A 27471-nucleotide genomic window follows, 5' to 3' on the forward strand; every position below is an offset into this window, starting at 1 on the left:
GTTCTCATTTCTGGGGGGGGTGCACATTTCTAGTTGCCTGGCGCCATTGCTTTATTCTATCGTGCGTCAGACTTTTATATGTCCCAATATTTTAGCAGTTAATTGGTGTTATCCTTGTTTTTATCGTCTTTGATCGGATGTTGTGTTGTGTCGTGTTGTGTGTCGTTTGTTGTATATGGCTGCTTCGCTTTTTGTAAACCGTCCAGAGACTTTTAGTATTGGGACGGCATCTAAAAACTTAAAAAAAAATAATTATAAATAGTTGGATGGAGACTTAAAATTCAGGATGGCAAGGAAACAGCGAGGGCCGGAGAAAGATGGCACAAGACGCCCATTTCTTTTTATTTAAAGTTTATTTAAAGTCACACGACCGAGATGCCATCAGTCCTGTGCAGCTGAAGGCAGGCAGCTCATTTCAAGTTTAAGGCATACACTTTAAACATAAAAACAAACCAGATTGTGCTTTTTTTCTCTTCCTTTTGGAAAGAGCTGTGGACAGATCCAATCCTTGGCTACATTTCCTGAGAGCAGAAGAGTCTGCTGTGGATTTGTTCTGCCTTTCTGGCCTTCTGGGGGCAACGGCCTGTTTTGAGGAGGGGGCCAGTGCTAACAGCGAAGAGAGAGCCAGGTGCTCCTCAGCTTATCCTGGGCACAAACAGGGAACCCCGCAAGTGATGGGCGCAATTTGGGGCCGCTGCCGTTTAGCCATGGCTAATTCTATTTTGCAAGGAACGCTGGTGCCCTGAACCCAGAATTGCTGGTCTGTCTGCAGCTCCATCCTGGGTCTGGAGACGAAGAAGCTGGACTCTCCGTTCCATCGGGATCTATCCAAATACTGGCTATTTGGAGAGCCACATGGAAGCTTCAGAAAAAAAGTGGGTTTTGTACTCCAATGCCACGTTGACGCAGCAGGGGGAAAGGTCTGAGCACTAGAGAAATGCCACGAATGTCAAATGAGAGTTGTACTTATCGGTACCCCACAATTTTGGTGCCTGCAAAGGGGGTTTCTGCACGCAGAGGGCAGCATGTGGGCATTTCTGGGGCTCGGACGGCGTGTCCTCTCCCGCTTCGGCGCGGAAGTGCCTTGCCTGCAAAGCAAGGACGTGGTCGTCGTGATGGGGCCTTGTGACCGCACGGAGGCTGAACACGGCTCGACCCTCTCCCTCGGCAAGATCTGGGGAGGCGCTGGATGGATCACACAGCCGCCTCCACCAAGCAAAGCCCAAATCCACGGCTTGACTCGGGTATCCACCCCTTTCGCTCTCAAAAACCAGCAGGTGCCCAGCAAGCTCACAAAGTCGCTGCCTGCCCACAACCCTGTTAATTTTTTTTTTTAAAGTAGAAAAGTTTGGATTGACATTATTCCTAAAAGTTACAAAATCTTGTTTTTGTATATTGATCATTATGTACATAGAAAGAGCAACACAGCAGGACAGCTGGAAAATAACCCTTTTCTTTGCAAAATGCAAATATTGCACTTGGTGTTCTTGGAACTTGGTCTCCCCCTGGGAATTATTATTTTTAGGAGGGGTCCCGAAAGGCTCGGAGGCCATTGCTTCAGGAGCTGAGGTGGCCTCTTTGCAAAAGAGGAACGAGAACCGTTAAGTGCCTGTCGTACGAAGGTGAATGTCGCTCTACCTGGAACAAGGAGAGCTGGTGACCCATCTAAGGAAGGAGGAAAAGTTACACAAGAGGATCTTTTCCCTAAAAGCAGCCCTGGCCCAAACCCCGTGCCCCTCACTTCGCCCCTCTTGAGCGCCAAGATTTGCAGAACGTCACTCCACCCAGCTGCCGAGTGCTCACCGCCAGCCGGGACTAGCCCCCCAACACCACCGGCACCCGTCTGGCAACTCCAGAAAGTTCCCGGGCCATCGTTAAGGAGGGGAGAAAGGAGGGAAGGCCCTCCATGTTTCCCCGATCCGTGCAAATCCAGACAACCGGGCCCACGACAGAAGGACAAAGGGTGGATCTGCGTTCCGGGGCTTCCTGTGGGACCCCAGGTCTCCAGGTGGCACCGTTAGATGCTGGAGACAGCAGTGTGAGGGCTGAAGGGAGATGTGCAGCGGCAGAGCTGAACCCGGGCCCCGCTTCCTCCTCGGCCTCCTGGAAGTGCAGCCCCGGTGTGGCCACGAGGCCTAGCATGCCCTCGGGGGCGAATCAGGCTGCGTGGAAGTTGAGCCGCCAAGCTTCCCCTCCTGTTCCAAGCGCGAGTGCCGTTCGTGGGTCGGGGCGATGGAAGGGACCTGAGGTGCTCGTCCTCGGCAAGGCCAAAACGGAAGGCCGCTGGAATATGGGCTGGGGAAGCTCTCTCTCGTCCGACGAGTTTGATGTCCTCCGTCCAAGGGTCGGACGAACACGTGGCTGTGGAAAATGGGCAGCTCCGGGTTCTGGCTTTGAGGGGAGCGATTTGCAACTGGAGGAGCTGCAGGTGTGGAGAAGTCCCATGGTCATTCACCTGCCAGGCAGACTGATGGGGAAGCAGATGCTGGCAAGAGAGACAGCAGACCTTGGGTTTCCTCTTGTACTAGGATTCCACCGGCTGAAGTCTGCCGAGGCAATTTCCCCTGGGATCGTCTGCCCCCGCCCCACGAAAGGCCCAGCGGGCATCCTCCAGGACGGGAAGAGACGCCCCTCCATGGAACTTGGTCCGCCTTGGCCAACCCGGGTTCGTTTCTCACGGTGCGGCTGCAAGGGATGCAGGGATGCAGGGATGCAGCTTCCCCGGAAGCGTCCCGGGACATTCGGGAGAGCTGCCCACTTCCAGCTAAACGGATTCTCGTGCTAGTCAAGCACTCTCCGCTTCAGTTCTCTGCCCCAGCGCCAGCCCGGGAGAAACGGCTCTGAAGCACAGGCGAGGCTGGAAGAAACACCGTAAGGAAGCCGTCTCCGTGTCTGCGGGATGCGGGCCGCAGCGGCAGAATGATTCTTCCTTCGCGATGGGTGCCCAAGGGCTGCACCCCCCCCCCCCCCGGTAGCCAGTGGACAGGTGGGAGCTTCAGCAAAGCCAAGGCTGCTCAGTGCTCTCTTGCTTTGGTTATCAGAAGGTGCTTAAAAGGGAAACACGTTTCGGGGGGATGCCGGCTCTGGGATGCAGCGACTCAGCCGGCCTTCCCGGGGTTGCCGGCTTGCCTCCTGGTCCGGCTCGGCTCCTGGGGGCAAGCAGCAAGTGGCCCTCCTTCCCCACGGCAGCAGCGCCGGAGTCGTTTTGCACGGGCTGCGAGCACCGCAACTGGGCCGAAAGGGAAGGACTGTGACTTCGGGGCCCAGTTCTTGGCCAGGAGGTGCCCTTCCACACGAGGCGCAGGATCTCCCCCCTCGGAGAAAGACCGTGCGGCAGCCGCGGGGCTGGCGGGACAACAAGGCTACGGGTGGCAAGATTTTATTGCTGGTGAGAACACCTTCGTTCAGAGGCACAGTAGAGCCAGACTTGCCGTTTCCCTCCTCCTGCAGTCCGGAGACCCCCTGGGGACTCCCCAGGACTAAGCAAGCCCATTCCAAAAGTAAACCAAGACCGCCGGGGGAAGCGACCCCTTCCTGCGTTTTTCCAAACCGTGCTGGCCCACCACGGGGTTTGCCACCCCGGCGGGCTCCCGCTTGCAGGCGCTGCCGCCTGGCTGAGGGGTGAGTGACCCGCACCCACGTTTCCGACTGGAGAACGGACAGGGGGGAGGCCTGGCATGGAAGCTTTCTCGCAGGGCGGCAGGGTGGCCAGGCCGAAGCGGCAGCCCGCCGTTCTGGTAGTGCAGCACGGGCTCCGCTTAAGGCCACGGAGGATGACCGGGCCGCTGCCCCGAGGCAGGCCTGTCTATTGCGTTTCCCCGCCTTTCAAAGCGGCCGGATGCGGCTCGAGTCCTCTCCGCCCGCCCCGCCACGGCATGCGGGGCCCCCTCTTCTTCCAGTGTGAGACGACTAATACAAACATTTGCCGCTTCAAGCTTTGCAGGAACCGCATCGCAATCGGGAACGGCCGGGCGGATGCCCGAGAGTCCCCTCGCCCCGTTCCGCGCACGCTGCGCTCGGAGACGCCGCCCCTCCGGCTCGCAGAGGAGGCCGCGTGGCGGTTTGCACGTGCGACGCTCCGGGCGATGCGAGGAGGCCATCCAGCAGCCCCAGGCGGCCAGCGGGGCTGGAGACGCTGCACGGAAATGGGCGCGCAAGCCGGGCCGGTCCCCTATTTGGGCTCTGCCGGGTTGTATTCCGTCTCGCCGGAGGACACCTGCGAGATGCGGCGGGTGGAGCGCCAGAGCCGTCGGTGGAACTGCCCCGTCCTCACCTGGAGAGGAGACAAGCCGCCAGGGGGCAATGAGTGGGCGGGAAGCTGCGTGGGTGAAGGGACCGGGGCAGCCGGTCTTTTTTGGGGTTCACGAGGCAAGAAAGCACGCCAGGCCTGCCTGGGACACGGGACCGGGGAGGCCGAGTGCAGATCCCGCTAGGTCTGGACTTGCCCATCAGCCCACACTTTTCGGGGTGTGGAGAAGGCAGTGCCGAGGACGGCTCTTCCGAGAAACCCCACGTTCACCCCACCTGATCAAGGGGAAAGATTTTGGTCCTCCCCCAGCACCACAACCCACCAGCCAACTCTCCACATGCCCGGCCTGGACGAGGGGTCACAGGCCAGGAAAAGGAATGAAGAAATAAAAACAGCAACGGTAAAACAAAAGCACAGTTGGAACAATTATACTTCATGCAGCATTTTCACTCTGGAGGATGACTGCAGCCTTTCCTAATCTACATTCAGGTCATGAGAATCTGGCAGCTTTTCCAGGGATGCTGTGAAGGTGCGTCCCTTGAATTCGTGGAGACCAAAGTGGAAGAACTGTTACCACAAACCAAGTGGGACAGTCCAGTTCACTCTGCAATGCCTGTAAAGGCTGCAACGCAGGAGCAGATGGTCTGGGGTTTCCGCTGCTTCGCCTCGGCGAGGGCCCAAGCCAGGAAAGGGGGCGGCCAGCACTCACCTCGGAAGGTTGCCCCGCTCCCACCACGATCAGCTTCCCGTCCTCCAGGCCCACCAGGATGTGGCTCTTCTCCTTCGTCACGGAGACGCTGTGGATCGGGACCTTCATAGCCAAAGGGGCGACGGCTGCCTGCAGGCTGAAACGACAGCCGGGGCGGCAGTGAGGAGGGCGCTGCGGAGCCAGGCGGGGGCGCGAGAAGGTGCCTGGGTCGCGGCTGTCGTGCTTCCCTGCAAGCAGCCGCTGCGTGTGACGGGGCTGCGATGCCACCGGGGCGCTCCGTAAGGGTGGGAAACTTAATTCTCTAATTAATTTGTTTAAAGCTTTTCTATACCATCCTTCGCTGAAGTCCCGGGATGGGCATACATTGAAATGAAAGCAGGCCACAAATTACATCAGAGGAAACCCCGTCTTGCAACACGTTGGCACTTAAGAAAATCAGGAGAATAAAACTGTTTGGTCTGGCAGCGAAATGAAAAAAGGATCTGTGGCAGGCAAACCGCTCCAGAACCGGGGCGCCACCACAGAGAAGGCCCTTCTCCAGGTCGCCACTCTTCTGACCTTCAAAGGAGAAGCTTGCAGGCATGGGGGGCAGGCCTTTCCCATGGAGGGGGGTGTCGCGTGTGAGCTGCTGTCCCTCCTGGGAGGTTTTGAAGGCTGTAAAACCTCCCGGCAAGGCCTGCTTGGGGTTCCCAGGGCACGCCAGGTGCCATTTATTCCGCTACTCGGGCCGGGGAGCTGCCCCTTCGACAGACGCAGGCTGCGGAAAGGCGGAGTGGTTACCTCTGCAGGTCTCGGATCTGCAAGGAGCACTGGGCAGTCCCCAGGACGACGAAGTCCTCCGTGACGCACAGGGAGCTGACCTGCTCCTCCAGCGGGGCAGAGGCCAGGTGCTTGCCGTTGATGGAGTACCGGTGCAGCGCGAACTTGTCCTTCGGGGGACGAGAGGCGGGGGATTAGCGGGGCAGGCTCGGGAGGGCGCCCTGATCGCCCGAGAGGCCTCAATTTTCGGGCTAAATCTTAGCCCACTCCTCAGTCCCTGGAGGATTTTAAGGCGCCCCGGAGCAGAGGGCTGTGGCAGGCACGCGCCTGCAAAATCTCTCAAGGGGGTGGCATATTTTGGCTTCCGGGGGGACCAGGTCTGGCTTTCCCTGTCCTTGTGACTCACACCTGGCGGAGAAGTGTGCGGCGCCCCCTGCGAAATGTGGGGAGGAGGATGGCTTTGCTCCCGGGCCCCTTTCCTGGGCCCTGGCGCCCGCCTTGCTCGGCCGGTGGGCTTCGCGCCGGCTGCCAGTTTAGCCCACCGGCGGGGGCTGGGCGGGGGGGACGGCCGCAGAGCAAAGCCCCTGGCCCGGCTCACCTTCAGGGAGGCCCTGCCCTCCACGGTGGTCTGGACGACGATCTGGCCCTCGTGCCCCACGGCCAGGTTGGAGATGGTCACCGGCAGGGAGCTCTCGCAGGGGGGCTTGAGCGACCGCATGAACTGGCCCCGGCGGATCGTGTGCACGATGATGGTGCCGTCCTGGGGTCGGGGGAGGACGGGGAGGAGAAAAGAGCTTTCGGCAGGAGGCTCTGCCAGGGCTCAGAGCCAGGGAGGGCAGGAACGGCTCTCCGAGCCCTTTCTGAGATGATGCTGGGGGGGCTTCATGCTCGGTGACCGAGATGGTAAGTCCGGGTCGCCCACCCAGAACTCCTGGGCATCCTGTGCGGGCTTCTCGGCCGCCGCAACAAGCCCCCTGCCCAGGTCCGGGCACCGCAGTACACGGTGCCACGGCTCAGATGCTCGCAAGGGGGTCCGGCGCGCGCCACAAACCCCGTGGCTTGCTCCAGCACCGTGGGGCGTGCTGGCTGCGTGGACCGCCCGGCGCAGGGAGCTGCGGAGGGTCCTTCCCCAGGGGGCGGCAGCAGGGGTCCAGCGAGGGCGCGGCTGGCGCGGAAGACACGCAGCCCTGCTGGGGATCCCGCTGTCAGGTGCGCACGCTCTGGAAGGAGTCCCATGCGCACGGGGAGCGGACCGTTTTGGTGCGTCTGACAGCTCGGAGCTGGTTGCTGAAACGACTGAGGGGGGCTGGAGCCGAGGGGTCCGGTCAAGCCCCAGTGGGAGCAAGGAAGCATGACATCTGGGGGGAACCGAGAGATGGGGAGTCTCTTGGATGCGGGATTCCAGCCTCCGGAGGAGGTGGGCCCCAAAGTCCGTTGTCACAGCCACGGGGGGCCCAGCCGGGGCCTCTTGGAGGAATGCAGGGGCGCCCGGTTCTGCAGCCCCCTCCTCCCAGAGACAGGCCCCGAAGGGTTCATAAGCAAAGCTCTGGGGAAAGGGGGGCAGAGAGGGCCCAACGGTACGCTTTGTGCATGCCCAGAGGCTTCTGTGTAGAATAAAGAGGTGCTGGGGAGCTGAGTCTCTTCCTGCTGGGCGGGGACGCTCGGCTCACGGCACTCACCTTCGACCCCGACACGGCCATGTCCAGCTCCGTGCTGATGGCGACGCAGGTGACCTCGTCGTCGTGCCCGTAGAGCACCTGGACGGGTTTGGGTGCCAGGCCGCACGAGAAGCCGCCCTGGACGGGGAAGAGGCGAGCGTGGCGTGAACGCCGGGCCGTCCGGGCCGGGGAAAGCCGGCTGCGGGACTCGGCGGGGGCCAGGCAGCCCCGACTGTGGTGGCTGCCTGGGGCTTATGGGGACTGTAGTCCAGCACTTGTGGAGGGCGGCAGGTTGGGGGAGAGCGCTGGGTGAAGGGCCCGGTGCCCGGGTTCAGGCCCAGCAAAATGGAATTGTCACAACCCCCGTCAACCTTCCTTTCTTTTCGGGGCCAGATGAAGATCTTCCTTTTTAAAAATCATTTTAATTACTAATTGCTGTAGAACTTTTGTTGTGTCTGTTTTGCTGTATTTCATTGTTGTCTATAATGCCTAGTGTGTGGTGCTTTTTATTATGTTTTGATTGTGCTTCTGTCTTGTGTTGGGAGCCGCCCAGAGGTGCGGTGGCACAACTGTGTGGTATACAAACAGTTTAAACCAACAAATGAATAAATAAGGCCCAGCTGCAAAAGGGCTGGTCGAAAGGACAAAGAGGTTAGTTCTGCCACGGTTGTGTGGCGTGTGCCGGAAACGCAAGGGCGGTCGCCGGGACGGCGATGGACGCATCTCTGAGCCCGAAACGACGGATCTCAGCGGGGAGAAGGCATGCGGCCCCCCACCGCCCCCCAAGCACAGAAGGGAGCGGGCAGGCAGCCCTCCTCTCACCTGCTGGAGGACCTGCCAGACCATGCTGGTGGTGTCTCGTGAGCCGGAGATGAGGTAGATTCCGCACAGATCCAGGGCCAGGCAGGTGACCACATCTGCGGGGAGGGGAGAGAGGGACACCGAAGGGGGGGGAGGAAGCGTGAGCGCAGCGCTCCCGAACGGGTGAGCGCGTCGCGAGGGAACGCGGGTCTCTCTTGAGGAAAAGAGGAGACGCTCCGACTATCAACCTGCACAAGGATTTCTGGCGCTCCTGCATCGAATCATTCCCACCACTTACCGATGAGCAATTCGGGGAAAGGGCTCCGGGAGAAGCTTTCTCCCTGAGCTGCGAGCTTTCCACAGGCAGGGAGATCTTCTTTCCAAGGAGGGCTGTTCAGTCAACTCCCTGCCCAGAGAAAATGAGGACCCCCGACTTGCCTGTCTCCCAAACCACTAGCTTTCTACATGCAGGGTTTTTATCTTCACATGGAAGGCTAAAACACTCCCTTCCTCGTGTGCAAACTAAACTCCGATTCAGGCACTGCTGCAGCTCCACTTAGTGCAAAGTCCATGTGGATCTAAGGAAGCCCCCCGCCCCCCCCAATTTCCCATCACGAGCGCCATTCTGATTGTTAGCCACACCCACTGTCAAAGTGGTTAAGAAAGCAAAATTTGAAATCGGAAGTACATGGAACCCTAGTGCTGTGCTTAAAGGTTGGATTTCTGCTTAAAGCAGCATCTGCTTGGGAAGACCAGAAATTGCAGTCCATTCCAGCTACCTAGAAACCATTGTGCGCCTCGTGGAAATAAAATTGGAATGCCACCTGTTATTCCGCTACAAAGTCCAAACTGTGCTGGCAGAACCTCACTAATTTCTGAGATCCAGTCACTGTTTTGGAGATGAAAAAACAAAAATAGAGTCTGTCTTTAAATACATGCTGGAAGGTTTGCCGGAAGGAAATGTTTTCAGCTCTGATGGTTTTACTTGGGGTTTTATTGTCAGTTGAATTTTTAGGATGCTGTGTTTTATTTTACAGTTTGGATTGTTAAACCATCCCGAGACTTTGCTAATGGGATGGGCTAGAAAAGTTTTAAATGAATAAAAATAAAAAATAAATATAAATGCAAAAGCATTTCTTAGCCACGAGACCTAGAAACGCCCCCTTTTAAGATGAAGCAAGGAAATGAAAAGTAGCTGTGCTTGGGATGGAAGATTCAGTCCCCGGGGGCAGGGCAGGAAAACTCCCCCCACCCCTTGCACTTTCAGCACCGTCCGTTCGTCAGGTCCTGAGAGCGGGGAGCGACCCAGCTGCCCCTGCACGGCCTCGTTGGCCGGGCTCCTGGGGGCTGCTGGTGGGGGGGGGGGGTGAGCCGCCCCGAGGCTTCGGCAAGGGGCGGCATAGAAATGTTTTAATAAATAATAAATAAATAAATACCGTTGTGCCTGTTGATGTGAGCCACGACCTTCCCTTTGCCGAGCGCCGTGACGCGCAAGCTGTTGTCCCAGTGGCCGCCGCTGAAGAGCAGCTTCCCGTCGTGGGAGACGGCCAGGGTCTTCGAGGACACGTCCACCCCCGGGGCGAAGGGGCCGTACAGGTAGCGCTGGGTCCTGCAGGGGGAAGGATGGAGGGCGGGAAAGGTGGCAGGGGGCTCGCGTTGCCCCGCGGGGCCCGCTGGGGGTGCGAGAGGCCGCCCGGAAGCCGCCGCGCTCGCCCCGACTTACTTTGCATTGGAAACGGTGGAGTCTTTGGTGAAGCTGAAATAGTTGGAGATGTTCTTGTCGTAGGGGAGCCAGCCGTGGGTTCCCAGCAGCCCGTTGGCGCTCACGGTGACCTGGGGGAGGAAGCGAGGAGCCAAGTGTGGGATCGGAAGAGGGGATCCGTGCGGAGGACGGACGGCTGGATCCGAAGCCCCACTGGCGGAGGCTTTGCAGGAGCAGGGCGAGGAATGACGGAGGAAAGCGCGGCGTGGATGATGTTCTTACCAGCACATCCGGAGAGCCCTGAGTCATGAAGGAGTGGGCCTGATTCTTGGGGACCACGGCCTGCACCAGCGGGATCCCGTCACTGATGCCCTAGAAGTGACGGAGCGAAGGGAGAGGGGAGACCTTAAGCCAAGTCAGCTGGTAAAACTGCTGTCCCTTCCTCACAATGTCGGGGTCCATTCCCCACACGGATTCCCTGCCTCGCCCCCAGCCTGTCCTAATTTGGACACATCAGGAGAAGGCAAAGCTTGCTAGAGAAGGGCATCGTGCGAGGGAAATTTGGAGGCAGAAGAGGAAAAGGGAGGCCGGACAAGAGACAGGGGCACTTGATACGGGAAGCCACAGCCTTGAACGTAGAAGAACTGAGCAGGGCCGCCATGGATAGGTTGTTGTGGGGGGCTTTTAGAAACAGAGAAACAGAGTGAGTCAGAAGGGGTTTCCCGGGCCATCTAGTCTGACCCCCGGCTCCAGCCGGCTCCGCTTACGACATGCCCACCATGTGGACGTCCAGCCTATCCTTGAACCCCCTCACCAATGGGGCCTCAACGACCTCTCGTGGAAGCCCATTCCATACCCTCGGGGTCCTAACTGTCAGGAAGTGCTTCCTGGCACCCAAATGGAACCTGGGTTCCCTGAGCTTTGGTCCGTTGGAGCGTGTCCTGCCTTCCTCTGCAGGGGAGAACAGGTCTCTACCCACCTCCGTGTGACACCCCCTCGCATACCTGCATGTCTCCAACAGATCCCCCCTGAGTCTCCTCTTCTCCAGGCTGAAGAGACCCAGTTCCCTCCATCTCTCCTCATACCCCATATTGTTTATAGGGTAGCCCTACGCTGGAGACAACTTGATGGCCCATAAAAACAACCAACATTTCCACTTCCCCACGGTTGCCCGGCTTGTCCGAAGAGGGACGCGGGGGCTAGGGTGCTGGCCGTGTATATTCTCCTCTCCCTTCCCCTCCCACAATGAAAGAGACTTCTTACTTCGACGAAGAAGGATTTGAGCTGGCCGAGGTTCTCAAAGATGCTGGGAGAAGCAGTATCCAGCCGAGAGAGTCTTCGGGAAGCGTTTTCGGCAGAAAGCCTGGCCGGGTGGGGCTCCTAGACGAGGGAGGAATGGGGGATGGCACGGGGACTGAAGGAGGAGGGCTGTCTCTCCCAACTTGGCTTTGGGTGCAGAATCCGTATGCAGTTGTGCCTTGCCTGATTTTTCCCATCCCGTGCAAGCAACACTCGTGAGTGGTACGTAAGAACACAGGAAAGGCCAGGCTGGATGGGACCCGGGGTCCATGCAGGCCAGCCAACCAGCTGCCCCCAGGGCCCCTCCGGCAGGACTGGGGCCCCTCCGGCAGGATTCCTCTGCCTGCCCAGCTCCTCAGCCACTGGCGCCTGCAGGCAGGCTGCCCCCACGGAAGGAGAGCTTTGACCCGAACTCCAACCCTGCGAGAGGGGCTCGTCACCCGCCCCGGCCAGCCCTGGGCATGCTCAGAGCTGGCTGCCCTCCCATCCAGCACTGGGCGGGTCAGTCCTGCTGCCCGGCCTGGCCCCCCTCCCAGCTGCCATCGCCGGCCCCTCTGACCTTCAGCAGCTGGCACGGGGTCTGCCCGAAGTTGCTGATGAAGCCTTCCAAAGCCTTCCGCTGCGTCTCGTCGGCGATCGCGTCCAGGTCTACCGCCCCTGCAACGAAGCGAGAGGAGAGTGGGTGACTGAAGCATGTGCAGAGCTCGGGGGAAGCTTTGCTGACCATCAGGGAGTAGGCAATGGACCCCATGACCTGGGGAGGGGGCGGGCTCTCCCGCCCCGGAGGCCTTCAAGATGCGGCCGCAGGGAAGGCTTAACTGGGCGTCCCACTGAGCAGGGGGCTGGACCTGACTGAGCGCCTTCGGGTCCCTTCTGACTCAACGTTCGGGGGCAGCACCCCGACTCTGGGGGTTCGTCTGGCACCATCACTTGATTCTTTTCGGCATCCGGCGAAAACCTTTTTACTTCCCCAACATTTTAATATTTAATGGGTTTTATGTTTGATTTTATCACTAATACTTGCAGGCGATGTGCAGTTTGTTGGTATGTTGTGGCTGTTTTTTGTAAGCCGTCCAGAGACTGTGGTATCGGACAGCATATAAAAACTTTAAATGAACAAATAAACCAAATCTATGGTTTTGTGCATTTATATTCTGCACAGACCTTCCTGGCTGCCACATCTCCCTGCTAAACCACCATTCCTTATGTTGTTGTCTGAGCCAGACACAGCAGAGACTCTTTGGAGAGGACCACCGTTGAGAGATTCTGGAGATGCAAGTTAATTTTTTTTTAGCATGCATACATACACCTTCTGCTCCTTGTCCCACCATCTTGGTCTCTCTGTAGCCAATGTGTTTCTGAGCTTATGCTGGGTTTTACTCATCTAGCACATTCGTTGCAAAAGCTTAATGGCATTTTTGCAAGGTATCAGTTTTGGATTTCAAAGGCGGCCACCAGTTGGACGCCTGGCACCCATGTGCACCCGAACCCCAAAGATCTCCTTCAGGGGTCCCGCTCTGCTTGTTCCTACCAAGGGAGGTGTGGCAGATGACCACTAGGCAAGACTGTCTTCTCAGGGATGGCACCCCAGTGATGGAACTGCCTCCCGGAGAAGAATGCTTGGCACCCCCTTTATGGTCTTCCTGGGGACAAACACAAACCACTTTTCATTCATCCAGGCCTTTAAAATAACTCAGTGTTTTAGTTTGGGCCTTGGGGAATAAAATTCCATGTTTTGAGTGGTGATTTTAGTTTCAACACAAAAATGCCACATTTGACTCACTCAGCAAACTTCTGTTATGGGACAGCTATATAAATGCCGTAATAAATCAGTGTCAATAAACAGAAAATACCCTATCTGGTTATTTATACATGCTTTTGATAAACTGCCAATCCATCTTTAACAAGCTTGCATTTATTAACAGGCTGAAATGGTGACCCAGAAAGGTTTATTGGCATTTATTCGAACAGACAGGCAAGATCGCTTCCGCATCCGTGGGCAGGAGGTCGGGAGCCAGCTGTGGCCTGAAACCTGTTAGCAAAACATCCTTGCCAGAGGCACCTGCGGGCTCCCGCCTTACCTTCATAGGTGCAGTAATGAAAGACATTCAGGGCTTCCACGGCTGCTGGGCCCCTCTGCTTGTATCCAAAGATCAAGTCGATCCACTCGTGGAGATGGGCGGAAACGTATTCCGATTCCTGCCAAGGACACGAGGAAGAAGGGGATGGAGGAAGGGCTTGGGACCGCCCACCTGGCCAAGCTCGCCCCCTGAGAAGACACCTCACTTCCCCATCCTTGCAGAGTTATTCCTGGAAAGGGATCTGTACACTTACAAAATCCTGGACATTAAGGGCCCTTTTTCATCAGGTCTGCAGGGAAAGCAATGGGTTTGCAAGGCAGAGTAAAGCCAACCCCACTGACAAGTCATCCCAAGGTTTTCTTTGATTCATCAGATAATTTTTAGTTTAAATGAATGTGTATATTACCCGGAGTTTACTGAGTCCTTTTGGAGAGACAAAAAAATAAGAATGTAACAAAACTGGGAACTCTCTGTTCTATGCAAAGGCAGAGATGAATCTCTCCTTTCATCCCGTCACAGTCACACGCCAGGAATCAAAACCACCTCAAAACTATGGTGGCGTATGCCTAACTTCCCAGCCCTGGCACAGGGAATGCGCTCTCTGCACTTCAGGGAGCCAGCCCGAGCGAAAACAAACGGGAAACCAGAAGGGGACACAGCAGTAAATACTAACTGCAGGTCCCTCGCACCCGAGGAACCCCCCGACTGAACTTACGAGGGCTTGGCGGTGCTTGTGGATAAAATCCTCCGGGGACTTGGCCCATCGGGGGAGGATGACGTCCCCCACTTTCTCATTCGACATCTGCAGTGAGCCCAGATCGAAGCCTGAAGGAAAAGGACGGGCACATATGACGCCGGAGCCGCTCTCCCCGCCAAAGCGCATCCCTTGCCCTGAGCAGGAGCAACCGGCAATTCCAAATTCGAGCAGACAGATACGTTGGGGGTTGGGCATGGAGAGCTGCCAGCATCCTAGAAGCCCTCCTCTCGCAACTGTGATTCGCCCACCGACAATGCTGGCAGAAGATGGGGCTGGGGGCAGCTTGGAAGCCCTCCTCGCTGCCTCTCTTCTTCATTTCGCAGCCTCCGGCAGGAAAAACCAGCTGCGGAAAGTGTCGGTCGGCCGGCACCCGTCTGGGAGGGTTTTGCAAATAGCTATGCATATATATTTATATCTTTTTAAAATCATGTGAAGGAGACACAGGAATACACCCAAAGGCTGGCAAAATATACTTGTGTAACGTGCGGCCCGTAAGACTATGGAGGGCAGGCTTAAGAGGGTTGGAGGTGCTTGTCCCTCTTGCAGGGAAGGGGGCTTCCCCCCATTTTGGGGAGCCTACCCACACGGCCCCCCTTTTCCCAGCCTCCGTGCTTGCTTCCTTATAGATGGGGAAGAAATGGAGGTAGTGACAGATTTTATTTTCCTAGGTTCCAAGATCACCGCAGACAGGGACAGCAGCCCAGAAATGAAAAGACGCTTGCTCCTGGGGAGGAAAGCTATGGCAAATCTAGACAGCATGCTAAGAAGCAGAGACATCACCCTGCCGACAAAAGTGCGTATAGTCAAGGCGATGGTTTTCCCAGTTGCAATGCATGGCTGTGAGAGCTGGACCATAAAGAAGCCTGAGTGCCAAAGGATTGAGGCCTTTGAATTGTGGTGCTGGAGGAGACTCTGCGAGTCCCTTGGACCTCAAGGCGATCAAACCGGTCAGTCCTAGAGGAGATCGACCTTGACTGCTCTTTGGAAGGCCAGATCCTGAAGATGAAGCTCAAATGCTTTGGCCACCTAATGAGAAGGAAGGACTCCCTGGAGAAGAGCCTGATGCTGGGAACGATTGGCGGCAAAAGAAGACGGGGATGGCAGAGGATGAGGGGGCTGGATGGGGTCACTGGGGCAGTTGGCGTGAGCTTAGGTGGACTCCGGAGATGGTGGAGGACAGGAGGGCCTGGAGGAATGTTGTCCATGGGGTCGGGCATGACTTTGCGACTAGGCAACAAAACCAAAACCGAAAACTGTTCTCCTTGTCGCTTGGGGCGACCAGGCAAGCCCCTAAACGAAAGACCCTCTTACAACCATTTCTCAGTGTGGTTCGCTTGCACTTTAAACTTAAGCTCTTTATACTTTGTTTTTACTATGCTTTTGCGTTTTATGGCTTTAGATTTTGTGAGCTGCCAAGGGAGCTTTGGCCGCTCGGTGGTACAGAAATGATAGCAGTGGCGCGCTGCTACTGCCGAACAAGCAGTGATGAAGCGCAGGTTGATCATGAACGCTCAACCTGGCCTACCTCGCAGGGCTGTTGTGCGGATAAAACGGGGAAAGAGGAGGATCGTGCAGGGTGTGCCGAGGTCCTCGGGAAGGGGAAAGAGGCTGAATGTAAACCCGACAAACGATGCACAGCAAGGGAAGTGGCTGCATCTGCATTCGAGGTATCTCCAACTGCCTCAGCGCTGGGACCACGGAGGACGGATTGCTCGGATCTGCTCGAGGACTTCTGGCAGCTTCCGCCCCGTCGCTGCTGCCCGGCAGAGGGGCAAACAAGGTGCCCATTTGCCTGAACCAAGCCAGATAATATTTCTCACCATTCTGGTTCTCCAGAAATTCGGGGAAGTAGAAGAATTCCGGGATCAGCTCCTTCACATCCACAGGGTTTTCCATGCAGGCCTGCCAGGCCGTGGGAATGGAGTGGAACTGGCGGTCGGAGCAGTCGAATCTGCCGGCATGAACGTGGCATCAGATCTCATGAGGACCAGCCTGGAGCCAACAAAGCCCAGGCGACCGCTTGCCGCGAACGTGCCGGTCGCACGCTTTTTGCGGGGCAGGCCTTCACCTGCAAAGCCAGGGTGGCCAGCCAAAACCATCCCGCCACATGGTGGAAGCGACACGTGCCCCGTGCCACGAAAATGACGACCAGCAGCCACCATCCTCCCCCCCCCCCCGGGCAATCTCCAGGCTGCTTTCTGTAAAAATGGGCAGATAAGCACTTTCCTGTTCTGCACTCAAAGAAAAGAGAACGGAGAAGATTGATCTGAAGTGGGGAAGGCGTGGCGGAAAGTCAGAATTAGGGTCAAGTTTGTGTGCCGCCCTGAATACCCACATGGGGTCAGATCTGGATTTATTATTATGATTTATTATTTATTCAGAACTCGGGACTCCCAGCGGGTTGAACCACGGAGCTGTTGATTGGAAGGTCAGCAGGTCAAATCCATGCAACGAGGTGAGCGCTCGCTGCTCTGTCCCAGCCCCTGCCAACCGAGCAGTTCGCAAGCATGTAGGTCAATAGGCACCCCTTCAGTGAGAAACTAACGGTGTTCCACACACCCCAACGTTTGGTCATGGCAGCCACATGACCACGGAAGCATCTTTGGACAATGCTGGCTTTGGCTTACAAATGGAGATGAGCACCAGCCCCAGAGCTGGACACAACTGGCATGCATATGTGGAGGAAGCTTTACCTTGAAACAGAGCAAGTCAGAAGGGGTCTCCTGGGTCATCTAGTCTGACCCCCGGCTCCACTCATGATGTGCTCACCATGTGCATGTCCAGCCTGTCCTTGAACACCCGCACCGATGGGGCCTCAACAACCTCCCGGGGAAGCCCATTCCACACCCTCGGGGTCCCGACTGTCAGGAAGTGCTTCCTGGCATCCAAACTGAACCTTGGTTCCCTGAGCTTAGCTCCGTGGGAGCAAGTCCTGCCTTCCTCTGCAGGGGAGAACAGGCCTCTACCCAGCTCTGTGGGACACCTACCTCTACCTTTATTATATTATTCAACATATTTTCTTCCCACCCAGTAACCTGGAGGCTATATATTAATAGGCAGAACCAGTGCAATCAATTGGACTCCAGTTTGCCACGGCCAACCGAACCCCAAGTCCCACGACTTCTGATGGGTCTACTCAGAGTAGGGCCCCCTCCAGATCCACCCGCAATCAGGAGCCAGGGAAGCAAGGGGCGCGCAGTTTTGCCGAGGGCGCTGCTTCAGCGCGCCGGCCGGAGGAGCGGGGGGCCCCGGCCAAGGGCCGCTCACCTTCCGCTTTGCAGCTGGACGTGCAGCGTGGTGAACGGCTCGGTGCGGATCAGGTAGTGCATGACACCCGCTGCGTTCGAGTAGTGCGTCCCGTAGTGGAACTTGTCAATGGTGCCGTTGGGGTCCTCGAAGCTCTCGTACCTGGGACCGAGGCGGGACAGGAGGTGCGCTGCGTTAGGGCGGCCAAGCGGCAGGGCCTACCGACGGGCCGCCCTGCACAAACCAGGCTCGGGCAGGATTCGAACACAGCTCTTCCAAGCCCGGGAGCAGGCGGCCGTGCTTGGGAAGGGGACGCTGGGGGAAGCCACGCGGCAGACCGAAAAGCGAGGACCGTCGCCTGCCTGTGCTCACATGGCAGTAACCTGAAGGAGCGCTTACGTCCGTATATGCCCGACCACCCTTTGAGATCTGCGGGAGAGTCCCTTCTCCGGGAACCCTCCATGAAAGAAATTAGGAGAGTAAGTACACGGAGGAGGGCTTTCTCTGCGGTGGCGCCCAACCTATGGAATTCACTCCCCAAAGAGGTCTGCCTGGCACCGTCGTTACTGGTTTTTCGGCGCCAGGTAAAGACCTTTTTATTTAAACATCATTTTAATTGTTAAAATATATGATCTGGCCAGGACAACTTTCTTCTTCCTTCTCTTTTCTCCTCCTATATTATTTATTTACTTATTTTATACTGATAATTTTAATTTTATATTATTATGTTTGTAACTCAGTGTATTTTTTGTATTTTTGTATTTAATGGTAATTTATTAGGTTCTATTGTATTTCAATGTATTTTATTGTGTTGTAAGCCGCCCCGAGGCTTCGGCAAGGGGCGGCATAGAAATGTTAGAATAATAATAATAATAATAATAATAATAATAATAATAATAATAATAATAATAATTCCGCCTGCGCCAGCCCACACCTCCTCTTCCAGGGCCCAGTGATGTGCGATGCTTAACCCCACTAAAACACCAGCTATTTGCCCTGCTCACCACAGGGCGTGGGGCAGAGCCTCTGTCCCCAGATCCCTGGGGCAAATGGAGGCCGTCGCAGGCGGAAGAAGGGCCCCGAATCCCCCCCCCTTCCCAGCAGGCTCGGCTGTGCCCCGTCCGGGAAGGCAGGACCCCCAGCGTGGCACTCACTTCTCCTTGACCTCCTTGGCATGCCTCCCGTTGGCCACCCCGATGGGCTTGGAGAGATCCCGGAACAAGGCGGGGTCGCTGAGGTCCAGCGTTTCCGAGACGTAGTCCTGCAGGATCCATGGGAACTGAACAGACAAGGAAAGGCAGACGGGAAACTGCTGGGTTCGGATCCGGGCAGCAGCGAGGAGACCCCTGTAAGGCTCGGGGCAAAGATCCCCCCCTCCCCCAGTTTTAGAGGCTTACCACGGGATACTGGGAAAGATCGTTGTAGGTGCGGCCGGCAATGGTGTTCAGCTGCATGAGGTATTCAAAGTTGGAGATCTCCCTCTGAACCCATTTCTGGAAGAGAAGGCGGAGGAGAAGGCTCGCCACAACCAAGCGGATCCAGAAGGAGCGGGGGGCAACCCCCAAGGCCCCCCGGGGACTTGCCTGGCCACAGCCGTGGGGATCGTGGCCGGCTGGGCAAAAGGGGGACGGGGCAGCTGGGAGTGAGAGCGCCACCCCTGGACCGGCAGCCATCTCCCCGGGAATCCTGGCTTTGGCAAAGGGAGGAGATGCTAGATATCCCCAGGGAAGGCAGAAAAGCACTCTGCACATGGACAGAGACTCTTCAGTCTCCAGTGCAGGTGCTCAGGTTTGTCTTGCTCTGGGCTCGGGCTCAGCCCTGCCAAATACTGTGACTCAGCAAAGGAGGGGCTGGGAGCCGGCTGAGGTCTGGCAGGGTCTCCTGCACAAGGATTCACGGTGGGCTAAACTTCCCTTAATCCGTTTGAGTCACACAATCAGGATCTGCAGCTCAGCAGAGTTCCTGGACTTGCCCACAGCCACCAAAGAGACCAGTAAGTAAGCAACTGGATAATTTCTAAATCATACCTGACAGAGAAAGCAAGCGCCCCTGTGCGTCGGGGGGACCAGATTTGCCCCCTCCCTGAACTGGCTGCCACAGCGGCAAAAGCCATGGCGATTTCTCAAGGGAACAACCATGTCATGAGTGGAGCCGGGGGTCAGACTAGATGGCCCGGGAGCCCCCTTCTGACTCGCTCACTTTCTATCTTTCTATGTACTGCCCCCGCCCCCACCCAGATGTTGCTGCACCCACTTTGCAGCAGCCAACAGCTTAGCAAATTTGCCTCCCGGGAGTTTTCAAGGCAAGGGACGACGTGGCCCCCGAGCCCTGGAAACCACCCACCCCGCCTCGAATCCACAGCACCCTTCTGTCTTCCCACCTCACCCCTCACTGCCTTTCCGCTCTCCCCAAACGGCAAAGGCAGAAATGCTCAAGGGCAGGTTTGGGCCGGGGACGGGCCGGGACGCGCCGAGGGGGCTGCCAGGCGCAGCGCCTGCTCCGCACCTGAGTCAGGCCCGAGGCCTTCAGCAGCTCCTGCGGCGAGCGGCTGGCAAAGTAGATCTGGTTGGGGGGTCGCAGGCTGAGAATGGAGGAGTATACCTTGTTCCGGACCTGTGGGGCAAACCGGCAGCTCGGGTCATGGGCCCAGCGAGGGTCGTCCCCAGGCGGCGGCGCTCCGGTGGGCCTGCCCGCCGGAGCCGCACCTTGGCAGGCGAAAGGCCCGTGACCGGCTGGGAGGCTCGAGGCTGGGAGGGGCGGGAGGCGCTGGCCGTTACCATTTTCTTGAAGTTGAGGAAGTAATTAGCCTGGTCGATGAAGAAGAACTCCAGGGCAGAGCGGCGGAGGTTGTAGCGACACAGGTGCAGCTCCCGGAGCTGGGACAGGGGCCGCTTGAAGTCGTAGCCGATGCCTGGGTGGGAGGGCGGAAGGCTCAGAAATCCGCGAGATTCGTGATCTAGCCAGGGGTGCAGAGCTCCGGCACGGGGGCCTCTGGGGTCCCCTTCCCAGCTCTCTTCTCCCCACTCTTCCCCGATTGTTTCCTGGTTTCCCCTCTTTTGTGCGGATCCTTATCCCCTTTCTTTAAGGTTAAAACCTCTCTTCTGGCTTTAAAAGAAATCAAAGGTTTTTGGCCTGGCTTCTCCGGCCTTCAGTTCCACCCGTCACACAAATGCAACGTCTCCTAAAAGCAATCTTGCTGTTCGGCTCAAAGAGCGTCCGTCTTCCCTGTGCTAGCTCATTGCTTCCTTGCGGGGCCTCTTGGGGGTCACTGGCTGCGTGGGGCACAACTCAGTGGCGGGCATGTCTCACAAGAAAAATGGAGACCCCCCCCCCATTCCTTTTTGGAGGGTCCACCAGCCACGGACACTGGCCTGTGGTGACTTCGGCCCAGGGCTCGTCCTGCTGATATCCCCTCGAGACAGGGAAGGGGCAGAGGCCCTTCCCTGAAGGAGATTACGAGGGCGACTACCCGGAGAAGGGCCTTCTCTGTGGTGGCCCCCAGTTGTGGAATTCACTCCCCAGAGAGGTTCACCTGGAGCCGTCACTGTCTTCTTTTTGGCACCAGGCTAAAGACGTTTTATTTCCCCAAGGTTTTAAGATCTGATGGTTTTAATTGCGCTTTTATTGTCGGCTGGAATTTTTAAGGACGCTGTGTTTTATTTTACATTGTCATATGGTTAAACCGTCCTGAGGCCTCTGTAAGGGATGGCCTAGAAAAGCTTTAAACAAACAAACAAATCCCAGTAGCCCTACTCTGAGTGTAAGGATGCCTGGAGCAAGCCCAGGGTGTGCACCAAGCCAGAACTGTTTTCACCGCTGCACGGGCGGGAGATTCCTTCTCACGCTAGAGAAAATTCAGCCTCCTCAAGAGATTAAGCGTGGGCTTCTGCTGCATCCGAGCTCGTAAGCTGCAACCTCCCCGCTTCCCTGTTGCCAAAGCCCAAGGCGATCCTTTGCCAGGCAGCTGAAGCCCTGCAGTCGGCAGGTCGGTTTACCTCCGAACAACCTTTGGCCAAGCTGGAGGAGGAGGCCCGGAGCACGGGAAGAGCCGCGTCCCACGGGGAGCATCCCTCCGGTCCCCCCCTTCCACGCCGGCCGCTGGATGCTCCCTCCGGGGGCCTCTTGCAGGGAAAGCCGGGCGGCCGGCGAGCGTGACGGAGCCCCCCGTGCCTCCGCGCTGGGCCAAGGCCTGGGTCTCACGCCTGGCCCTGCTCCCCTGCCGGGAGCCTCCCGGCTCTTCTGCAACAGACCGACTCTCTCGCTCAGTGCGAGAAACTTCACCGGGCAGCTTGGAGGGGCCCCAACGGGCTCAGCCCCCGCTGGCTCCTGCCCCACACTTCACGGGTGAGCGGCCGGCCCCTCTCCCCCGGAGCCAGGATTCTGCAAGGCCGGCCCGTGGAATCCGCTGGCCGAGCTGCAGAGGGTCCTGGGAGGAGGTGCCCTGCCATTACCTTCCTCAGTCTCCTCCTTCTCGCTGCTGCCGTCGTAAAAATAGATGTGCTGGGTGGTGACCTCCAGGCGGCCCGGGATCACGGCCACGATGGTGATCAGCTCGCAGTCCTCCGAGATCACCAGCTTCTCCCGCTGGCTTTGCTCTTTGGGCTCCACGCTGGAAGGAACCGGAAGCTGAGTGGGCGCTGCCCAGGGTGCCGCGGGTCCAGCTGACGCCAGGAGCCCAGGCCGGGTCCCGCTGGGCCGGCAAGTGGCCACCCAAGGGAAGCTCCCCCTTCCGGGAGGCTGGAAGCACTCACTGGCTATCCAGGAAGGAGAGGTCCTCTTCAGCCAGCTGGTCGTCCTGCAGCTCGCTGACCTTCGCTTCTCTGGCCACGGCCAAGGGGAGCGGCTCGGCCGGGTGGTGCAAATGGTCAGCGCCTGGAAGGGGGCGGGAGCCAAGGCTGGGTCAGCCCCGGGCACCGGCCGGAGGGACAAGCACGCGATCCGAGGGAACGGGCAGCTGGGGGGGGAAGCGCCACCCTGGAGTGGCAGCCGTCTCCCCAGGAATCCTGGCTTCGGGGAAGGGACGGAGATGCTGCATATCCGCAGGGAAAGCGGAAAAGCACTCTGCACACAGACAGAGGCTCTTCAGTGCCAGGAATGACGGCTGGTGCACCGGCTTGCACCCCCCTGCTTCCGCATCCTGTGGCTGCCCGACGGGGAAGGCTGCCGGGTGTGCAACCGGGCCCCACGGTGAGCGATGCCGGGCGTCCGCTTGGCTCGGCCGAGCGTGAGGGGAAGTCCGTGGGTTCTGGAGGGACGGGTCCTGCAAGGGCTTGACCCGACGCTGCGCCGTGGCTACTCGTCACGCAAGCTGCGCTGCCCAACTCGCTAGGGAGCCCTTTGGCTTGATCGTAGGAAACTGTTCATAGCCCGTTGAGCGCCCTCCCCCCGCACCCGAGGCGGTTCCCGCAGGCTTTCCAGGGACGTTGAGAGAGGGAAGCGGGAGACGCTCCTTACCCAGGTTGTCGCGAAGGGCGCTCGCCTCCACGTGGCGGTCAAAGTTGTAATTGGGCACCAGCTTCAGCCTCATTCGGGAATAGGTCTCCGCGCCGGACAACTTCCAGTGCATCTCGGGAGGGTTCCTGAGCACGCGAGCAGAGAGAGGGTGGAATAAGGAGTCTCTCCTACCACCAAGGATCCCAACACCGCTGCCGAAGCAGGCAGGGCCCACGGGAGGCCCCCTCGCCCGGGCAGCAGTCCTCGTGGGGCAGGGCTGCATGGCCTTGTTCCGCCTGGGTCCGATTCTACTTGGAGAAGCTTGTAGGAGAAGGCCATGGGCGAAAGGGACGGGGCCATGATGCCAAAAGCACGACTGCATTTAGCTTCCGGCTCTTTCTGCCAAGAACTAAGGGTCGGTCGAGGCATCTCGATGTTTTAGAAGAGGAGAAAATGGCACGAAAGCCAGGAAAGCACCCACGATCGGTAGACGGGGGAACGCGGGCCCTGCGGTTGCAGAATAAACCGCTGGGAGTATTGGCCGCTGAAGAGAAAGCAAATTTCCTTTTGAAGGGATGCATGATCTGCCCAGGATTGTTCAAACGGCCCTTTCAAAGCTACGGCAAGCTGGAGAATGGTTCGTTTTAGCAACCCAGGCGCTGGGTGTCTAGGGTGGAAGAACACTTGTTCGTGCCCACATGCTTGCGTGGAAGATGGGGGGGGGGGGAGGCAGGTGGTAGGTGGAGACGTACCTGTCAGCCCAGGCGGAGCGCGGGGAAGTCAGCAAGCACCTGAGCGCCCGCCACTGCTTCAGGACGGTGGTGTGGTGATTGTTGACCTGCTTCAGCATGTTCGTGTGCCGTATGTTCTCCAGCTTCGTCCGCTTCATCACTGGTTCCAGGACAAGTCTCTGGCGAAACAGGAAGCCGGGGGGAGTGTGGGGGGGAGGAAAAAAGGCAAGCGGGTGAGGGCAGGAAGGGAAGGGGCAGGTGCCCCCCACCCAAAGTGTCTGTGGGGGTCTGCTGTGCGAGAACAAGGAGTGTGGTGACCCATGGGAGTGGAAAGGAAAGAGAGAGTCCGTCGATCAACACCGCAGCCTTCACAGAATCATCGAATAGAGCTGGAATGGGCCATGAAGGCCATCAAGACCAACCCCTTGCAGGACCCCAAGTCACACCATCCCACTCAGAAGGCTGCCCAGTTTCCTTTTGAATGTCCCCAGTGTGGGAGAGCCCCCCACCTCTCCAGGCAGCTGATTCCACTGCCGTATCGCTCTGACACTGAGGAAGCTTTTCCTGATGTCCAGCCTGGATCTGGGTTGTCACAACTTGACCTGATTATTCCGCGTCCTGCACTCGCATCAGCAAGGAGAGATCTTGACCCTCCTCTTTGTGACAGCCTTTGAGGTCCTTCTAGGGGGAGCTCATGTCCCCCCTCCATCTTCTCCTCTCAAAGCTGAACCTGCCCAGTTCTCCCAGTCTCTCTTCACAGGGCTGAGTTTCCAAACCCTGGATCATTTCTGTTGCCCTCCGCTGGACCCTTCCTAATTTCTCTGCATCTTTCTCAAATTTTGGTGCCCAGAATTGGACACAGGATTCCACATAAGCTCTGACCAGTGAGGCATATAGGGGAACTACTCCTTCTCGTGATTTGGAAGGAATACTTCCATTACTGCATCCCAAAATAGCATTTGCCCTTTTGGGGGCTGCATCGCATCGTTGGCTCATGCTTAGCCTATTGCCCACAATTGCTCCAAGATCTTTTTCTTGTTCAGTCCTGTCGAGCCACGTGTTCCCCATCTTGCATTGATGCATTTGGTTTCAACAACCTTCATGTTTGCAGACCGATCCATGTAATTCATAAGGGCCAGAAGCTTGGTTTTTTGAAAGAGAATTTCAGGCTGCTGCCAGTGGTCCGATTGTGCTGGGCCCTGGACAAAGTTCCGCTAGCCCAGGCCTGGGGGGCCCACGGAGCTGGCCTCCCGAGACCCACGCCCGGCCCCCCACCCCCTACCTGGAAGTTCCTCCTGCTGTCGGCCTTCTCCTTCTCCCTCCTCTGCGAGCTGCTCATCAAGGCATCGTAGCAGGAGTTCCAGAAGCTGGACATGTGGTCGTGGCTCTTGGCGAACGTGTCCAGTTCGAACTGAGCCATGGCAGGCTGCACCTGCCAACAGAAACCCGGCCGGAACGTCACCGAAAGGCGGCGCCATCGGGCAAATGCCCCCTCCCTCCTTCAAGATGGGGCTGCACTCCGAATCTAAGCCACTTCTGCACGGCCTTCTCAGGAGTGGCCCCAGGCGCGGCGAGTTTTACACATCTTTGAAAATACGAGGGGTCTTCAAAGAGTCGCAACACTTTTTAAGAACTCTATTCACGAAGAATTTCAAAAGCAAATCACCTCCCTTTTCCACATAGCCATCGTCCTCTGTGGTGCATTTTTCCCAGTGTCGTACCAACTTTTTAAAATGCTGCCCGCAAAAAATATATAACATATATTTATAAAATATTAAATATAAAAGTGTGGAAACTTTTTGAAGACCCCTGATGGAACCCTGGCTTTTTTATAGCCTTCATAAAATATATTGCTACATCCCGTCATGTATATATTTTATATACAGGGGAACTTCTTCCTTCTCTTTTCTCCTCCTATATTCTTTATTTACTTATTTTATACTGTTAATCTTAATTTTATATTATTATGTTTGTATCTCAGTGTATTTTTTGTATTTAGTGGTAATTTATTATGTTCTATTGTATTTCAATGTATTTTATTGTGTTGTAAGCCGCCCCGAGGCTTCGGCAAGGGGCGGCATAGAAATGTTATATTATTATTATTATTATTAATAATAATAATAATAATAATAATATTTTAACAGCGGCTTCAGGGATTGGGTTGCATTAGGCGCAAGAGAACCAGTGCAGGGAAACAGGGGGACGGCCCTGCTCTAAGCCCCCGGGCGGTGGCGGGGGGGAGGGGGGGCAGCTGCTTACGTGCTTCTCGATGAAGGCCATCCACTCCGGGGTGGTGCAGAACCCCTGGAAGTCCTCGTAGAAGGTGGGGCTGCCGTTGGTGGGGGGCAGCGAGGGCAGGAAGTGCTGCAGCTGCAGGGCGTCGTAGCACCGGTCCATCAGGGTGCGGATGACGGGCACCAGGCAGGAGAAGGCCTCGGACTTGGCGTGCAGCGAGCGCCGCAGGGGCGCCTCCAGCTTGCCCAGGAGGTAGCAGGCCTCCCCCTTCCTGAGGGCCGAGGCGGTCTGCAGGAGGCTGTGCAGCTTCACGTAGGCCAGCGCCTGCAGCTGCGGGGAGGGGAGGGGAAGGGAGAGCAGCCGGTCGGCCCGAGCAGCAAGCCGCGAGGGGCTCCCGGCCCGGGAAGCGTGGGGGGCCGGGAGGCAGGGGGGATCTGGCCCCGTGCTAGAGTCCCCGCTGCCCGGGTGCGCCACGCTTCCGCGCCAAATTGGCTCCCGAAGGCTTGGGGTTCTGAGCCCCTTCTGAGCAGGCGGGGCGAGGCGGGGCGGGGCAGGCAGGTGAGGGAAGGTGCGTGCGGCGGGCTCTGGGGCTTACCTGCACATCCTCGATCATGATGTACCCAATCAACACCCGGAGGCCGATATGGGCCATCTCCTTCAAGTCAGAGGTGCCGTTCGCCAGGTGGTACCAAACGCCCAGCTTGTCCAGGAGGCTGTTGACCCCCTCGTACACCTGTGGCCCACGGAGAGCTGAGCGTAAGGCCTGGGCGCTGGGACGCACGAGTGGATAGAAAGGCCACCTGCGCTTCCTCCTCATTCCGCATCGCTAAGCCCACTCTGCAGACTCGGCAGGCTGCCAGCGTGCCCCTGAGCATGTGCAGCGCACCCCTTCCTCACCAGTCAGGCTCTTAAAGGGGCTGACGGCAGGGCCGGGAATGTCTGAGCGGGTTCGCCAAGGAGCAAGCCGGCGACAGGCCACGCCGCAAGCGCCTCCAGAGATCCTCTGGACTTTGCTTCTGGGCCACTGGCCACGGGAGCAGGCCGGAAGCCGCCAGCATCCGCGGGGACATGGGGAGGGCTTGCCCGCAGGCCCCAAGGAAGAGAGCGGGAGCGGGCCTGTGGGATGCCAGGGCGGGCAAACCGGGGGTGGTTCCGGGATAAAGGGGGCCCCGGCAACGAGGCACCCCCTCCCTTCCTGACTGGGGCCTGCAGACCTGTGGCCCCCACCATTCCCAGCCCAGCCACGGGTCCCGGCCGGGGGAACGCCGGCCGGAAGCACCCTGAGCCGGGGCGGCTCCAAAAGCCCGCCCAGGGCCTGCGCTGGGCCCGCGCGCTCCGGCCAGAGGAGCACTCGCCTTCTCGCTCCACAGGGCCTGGTTGTTGTGCCCCTCAGCGAAGAGGAAGTCCTGCAGCAGGCGGAGCAGCTTCAGCGCGTTCTGGGTGAGGCCGGGCAGCATGGCGGGCGTGGGGTCCTTCAGGTCCGTCAGGGCCGACTCCAGCATCTCCTCCAGCAGGCTGGCGGAGAACAAGAAGCCAAGGTGGGCGGGGGGCGGCTTCAGCAGCGCATGCGCCAGCCTGGTCTGCCGTGCCGCTTGCGGCCCGGGTGCCGTGCCGGGAAGACGGCGGCCTTGGCAGGCGAGGCGAAGGCAGGAGTCACCGGCGGGAAGCGTCTGCGGCGGCCCTGGCGGGTGACCACCATGGAGGACGCCTCCCACAAGGGTCCCCTTCCCCTGAGTCACGCCCTCGCCTGCAGCCCCCCGCTTCTTCTCTCTTCCCCCAAACTGCTTCTGCTGCTGGGAAGCGCCCATCAC

General features: G+C 58.0%; 1 protein-coding gene across 1 annotated transcript in view; it reads right to left on the bottom strand.

Moving 5' to 3' along the window:
* Positions 1-4042: 4042 nt before the first annotated feature.
* The window catches only part of NBEAL2 (neurobeachin like 2), a 90821-nt gene continuing 67392 nt past the window's right edge, over positions 4043-27471 (bottom strand). The window contains exons 29-55 of the mRNA XM_044424752.1: positions 27016-27175; positions 26256-26393; positions 25685-25990; positions 24708-24857; positions 23447-23604; positions 22716-22840; positions 22013-22133; positions 21713-21870; positions 20039-20172; positions 19767-19874; positions 18659-18754; positions 18416-18540; positions 17283-17423; positions 15836-15966; positions 13974-14083; positions 13259-13376; positions 11737-11834; positions 11142-11258; positions 10161-10250; positions 9900-10009; positions 9613-9785; positions 8198-8292; positions 7397-7513; positions 6316-6477; positions 5739-5887; positions 4959-5094; positions 4043-4273 (exon numbers count right to left, since the gene is read on the bottom strand). Coding sequence (XP_044280687.1) covers positions 4172-4273; positions 4959-5094; positions 5739-5887; positions 6316-6477; positions 7397-7513; positions 8198-8292; positions 9613-9785; positions 9900-10009; positions 10161-10250; positions 11142-11258; positions 11737-11834; positions 13259-13376; positions 13974-14083; positions 15836-15966; positions 17283-17423; positions 18416-18540; positions 18659-18754; positions 19767-19874; positions 20039-20172; positions 21713-21870; positions 22013-22133; positions 22716-22840; positions 23447-23604; positions 24708-24857; positions 25685-25990; positions 26256-26393; positions 27016-27175 — 3628 coding nt within the window. The 3' untranslated portion in view covers positions 4043-4171. The remainder of the gene's footprint in view (positions 4274-4958; positions 5095-5738; positions 5888-6315; positions 6478-7396; positions 7514-8197; positions 8293-9612; positions 9786-9899; positions 10010-10160; positions 10251-11141; positions 11259-11736; positions 11835-13258; positions 13377-13973; positions 14084-15835; positions 15967-17282; positions 17424-18415; positions 18541-18658; positions 18755-19766; positions 19875-20038; positions 20173-21712; positions 21871-22012; positions 22134-22715; positions 22841-23446; positions 23605-24707; positions 24858-25684; positions 25991-26255; positions 26394-27015; positions 27176-27471) is intronic.

The sequence above is a fragment of the Varanus komodoensis genome, unplaced genomic scaffold, assembly GCF_004798865.1.
Source record: "Varanus komodoensis strain SLA01 unplaced genomic scaffold, ASM479886v1 scaffold15, whole genome shotgun sequence".
Lineage (NCBI taxonomy): Eukaryota > Metazoa > Chordata > Lepidosauria > Squamata > Varanidae > Varanus > Varanus komodoensis.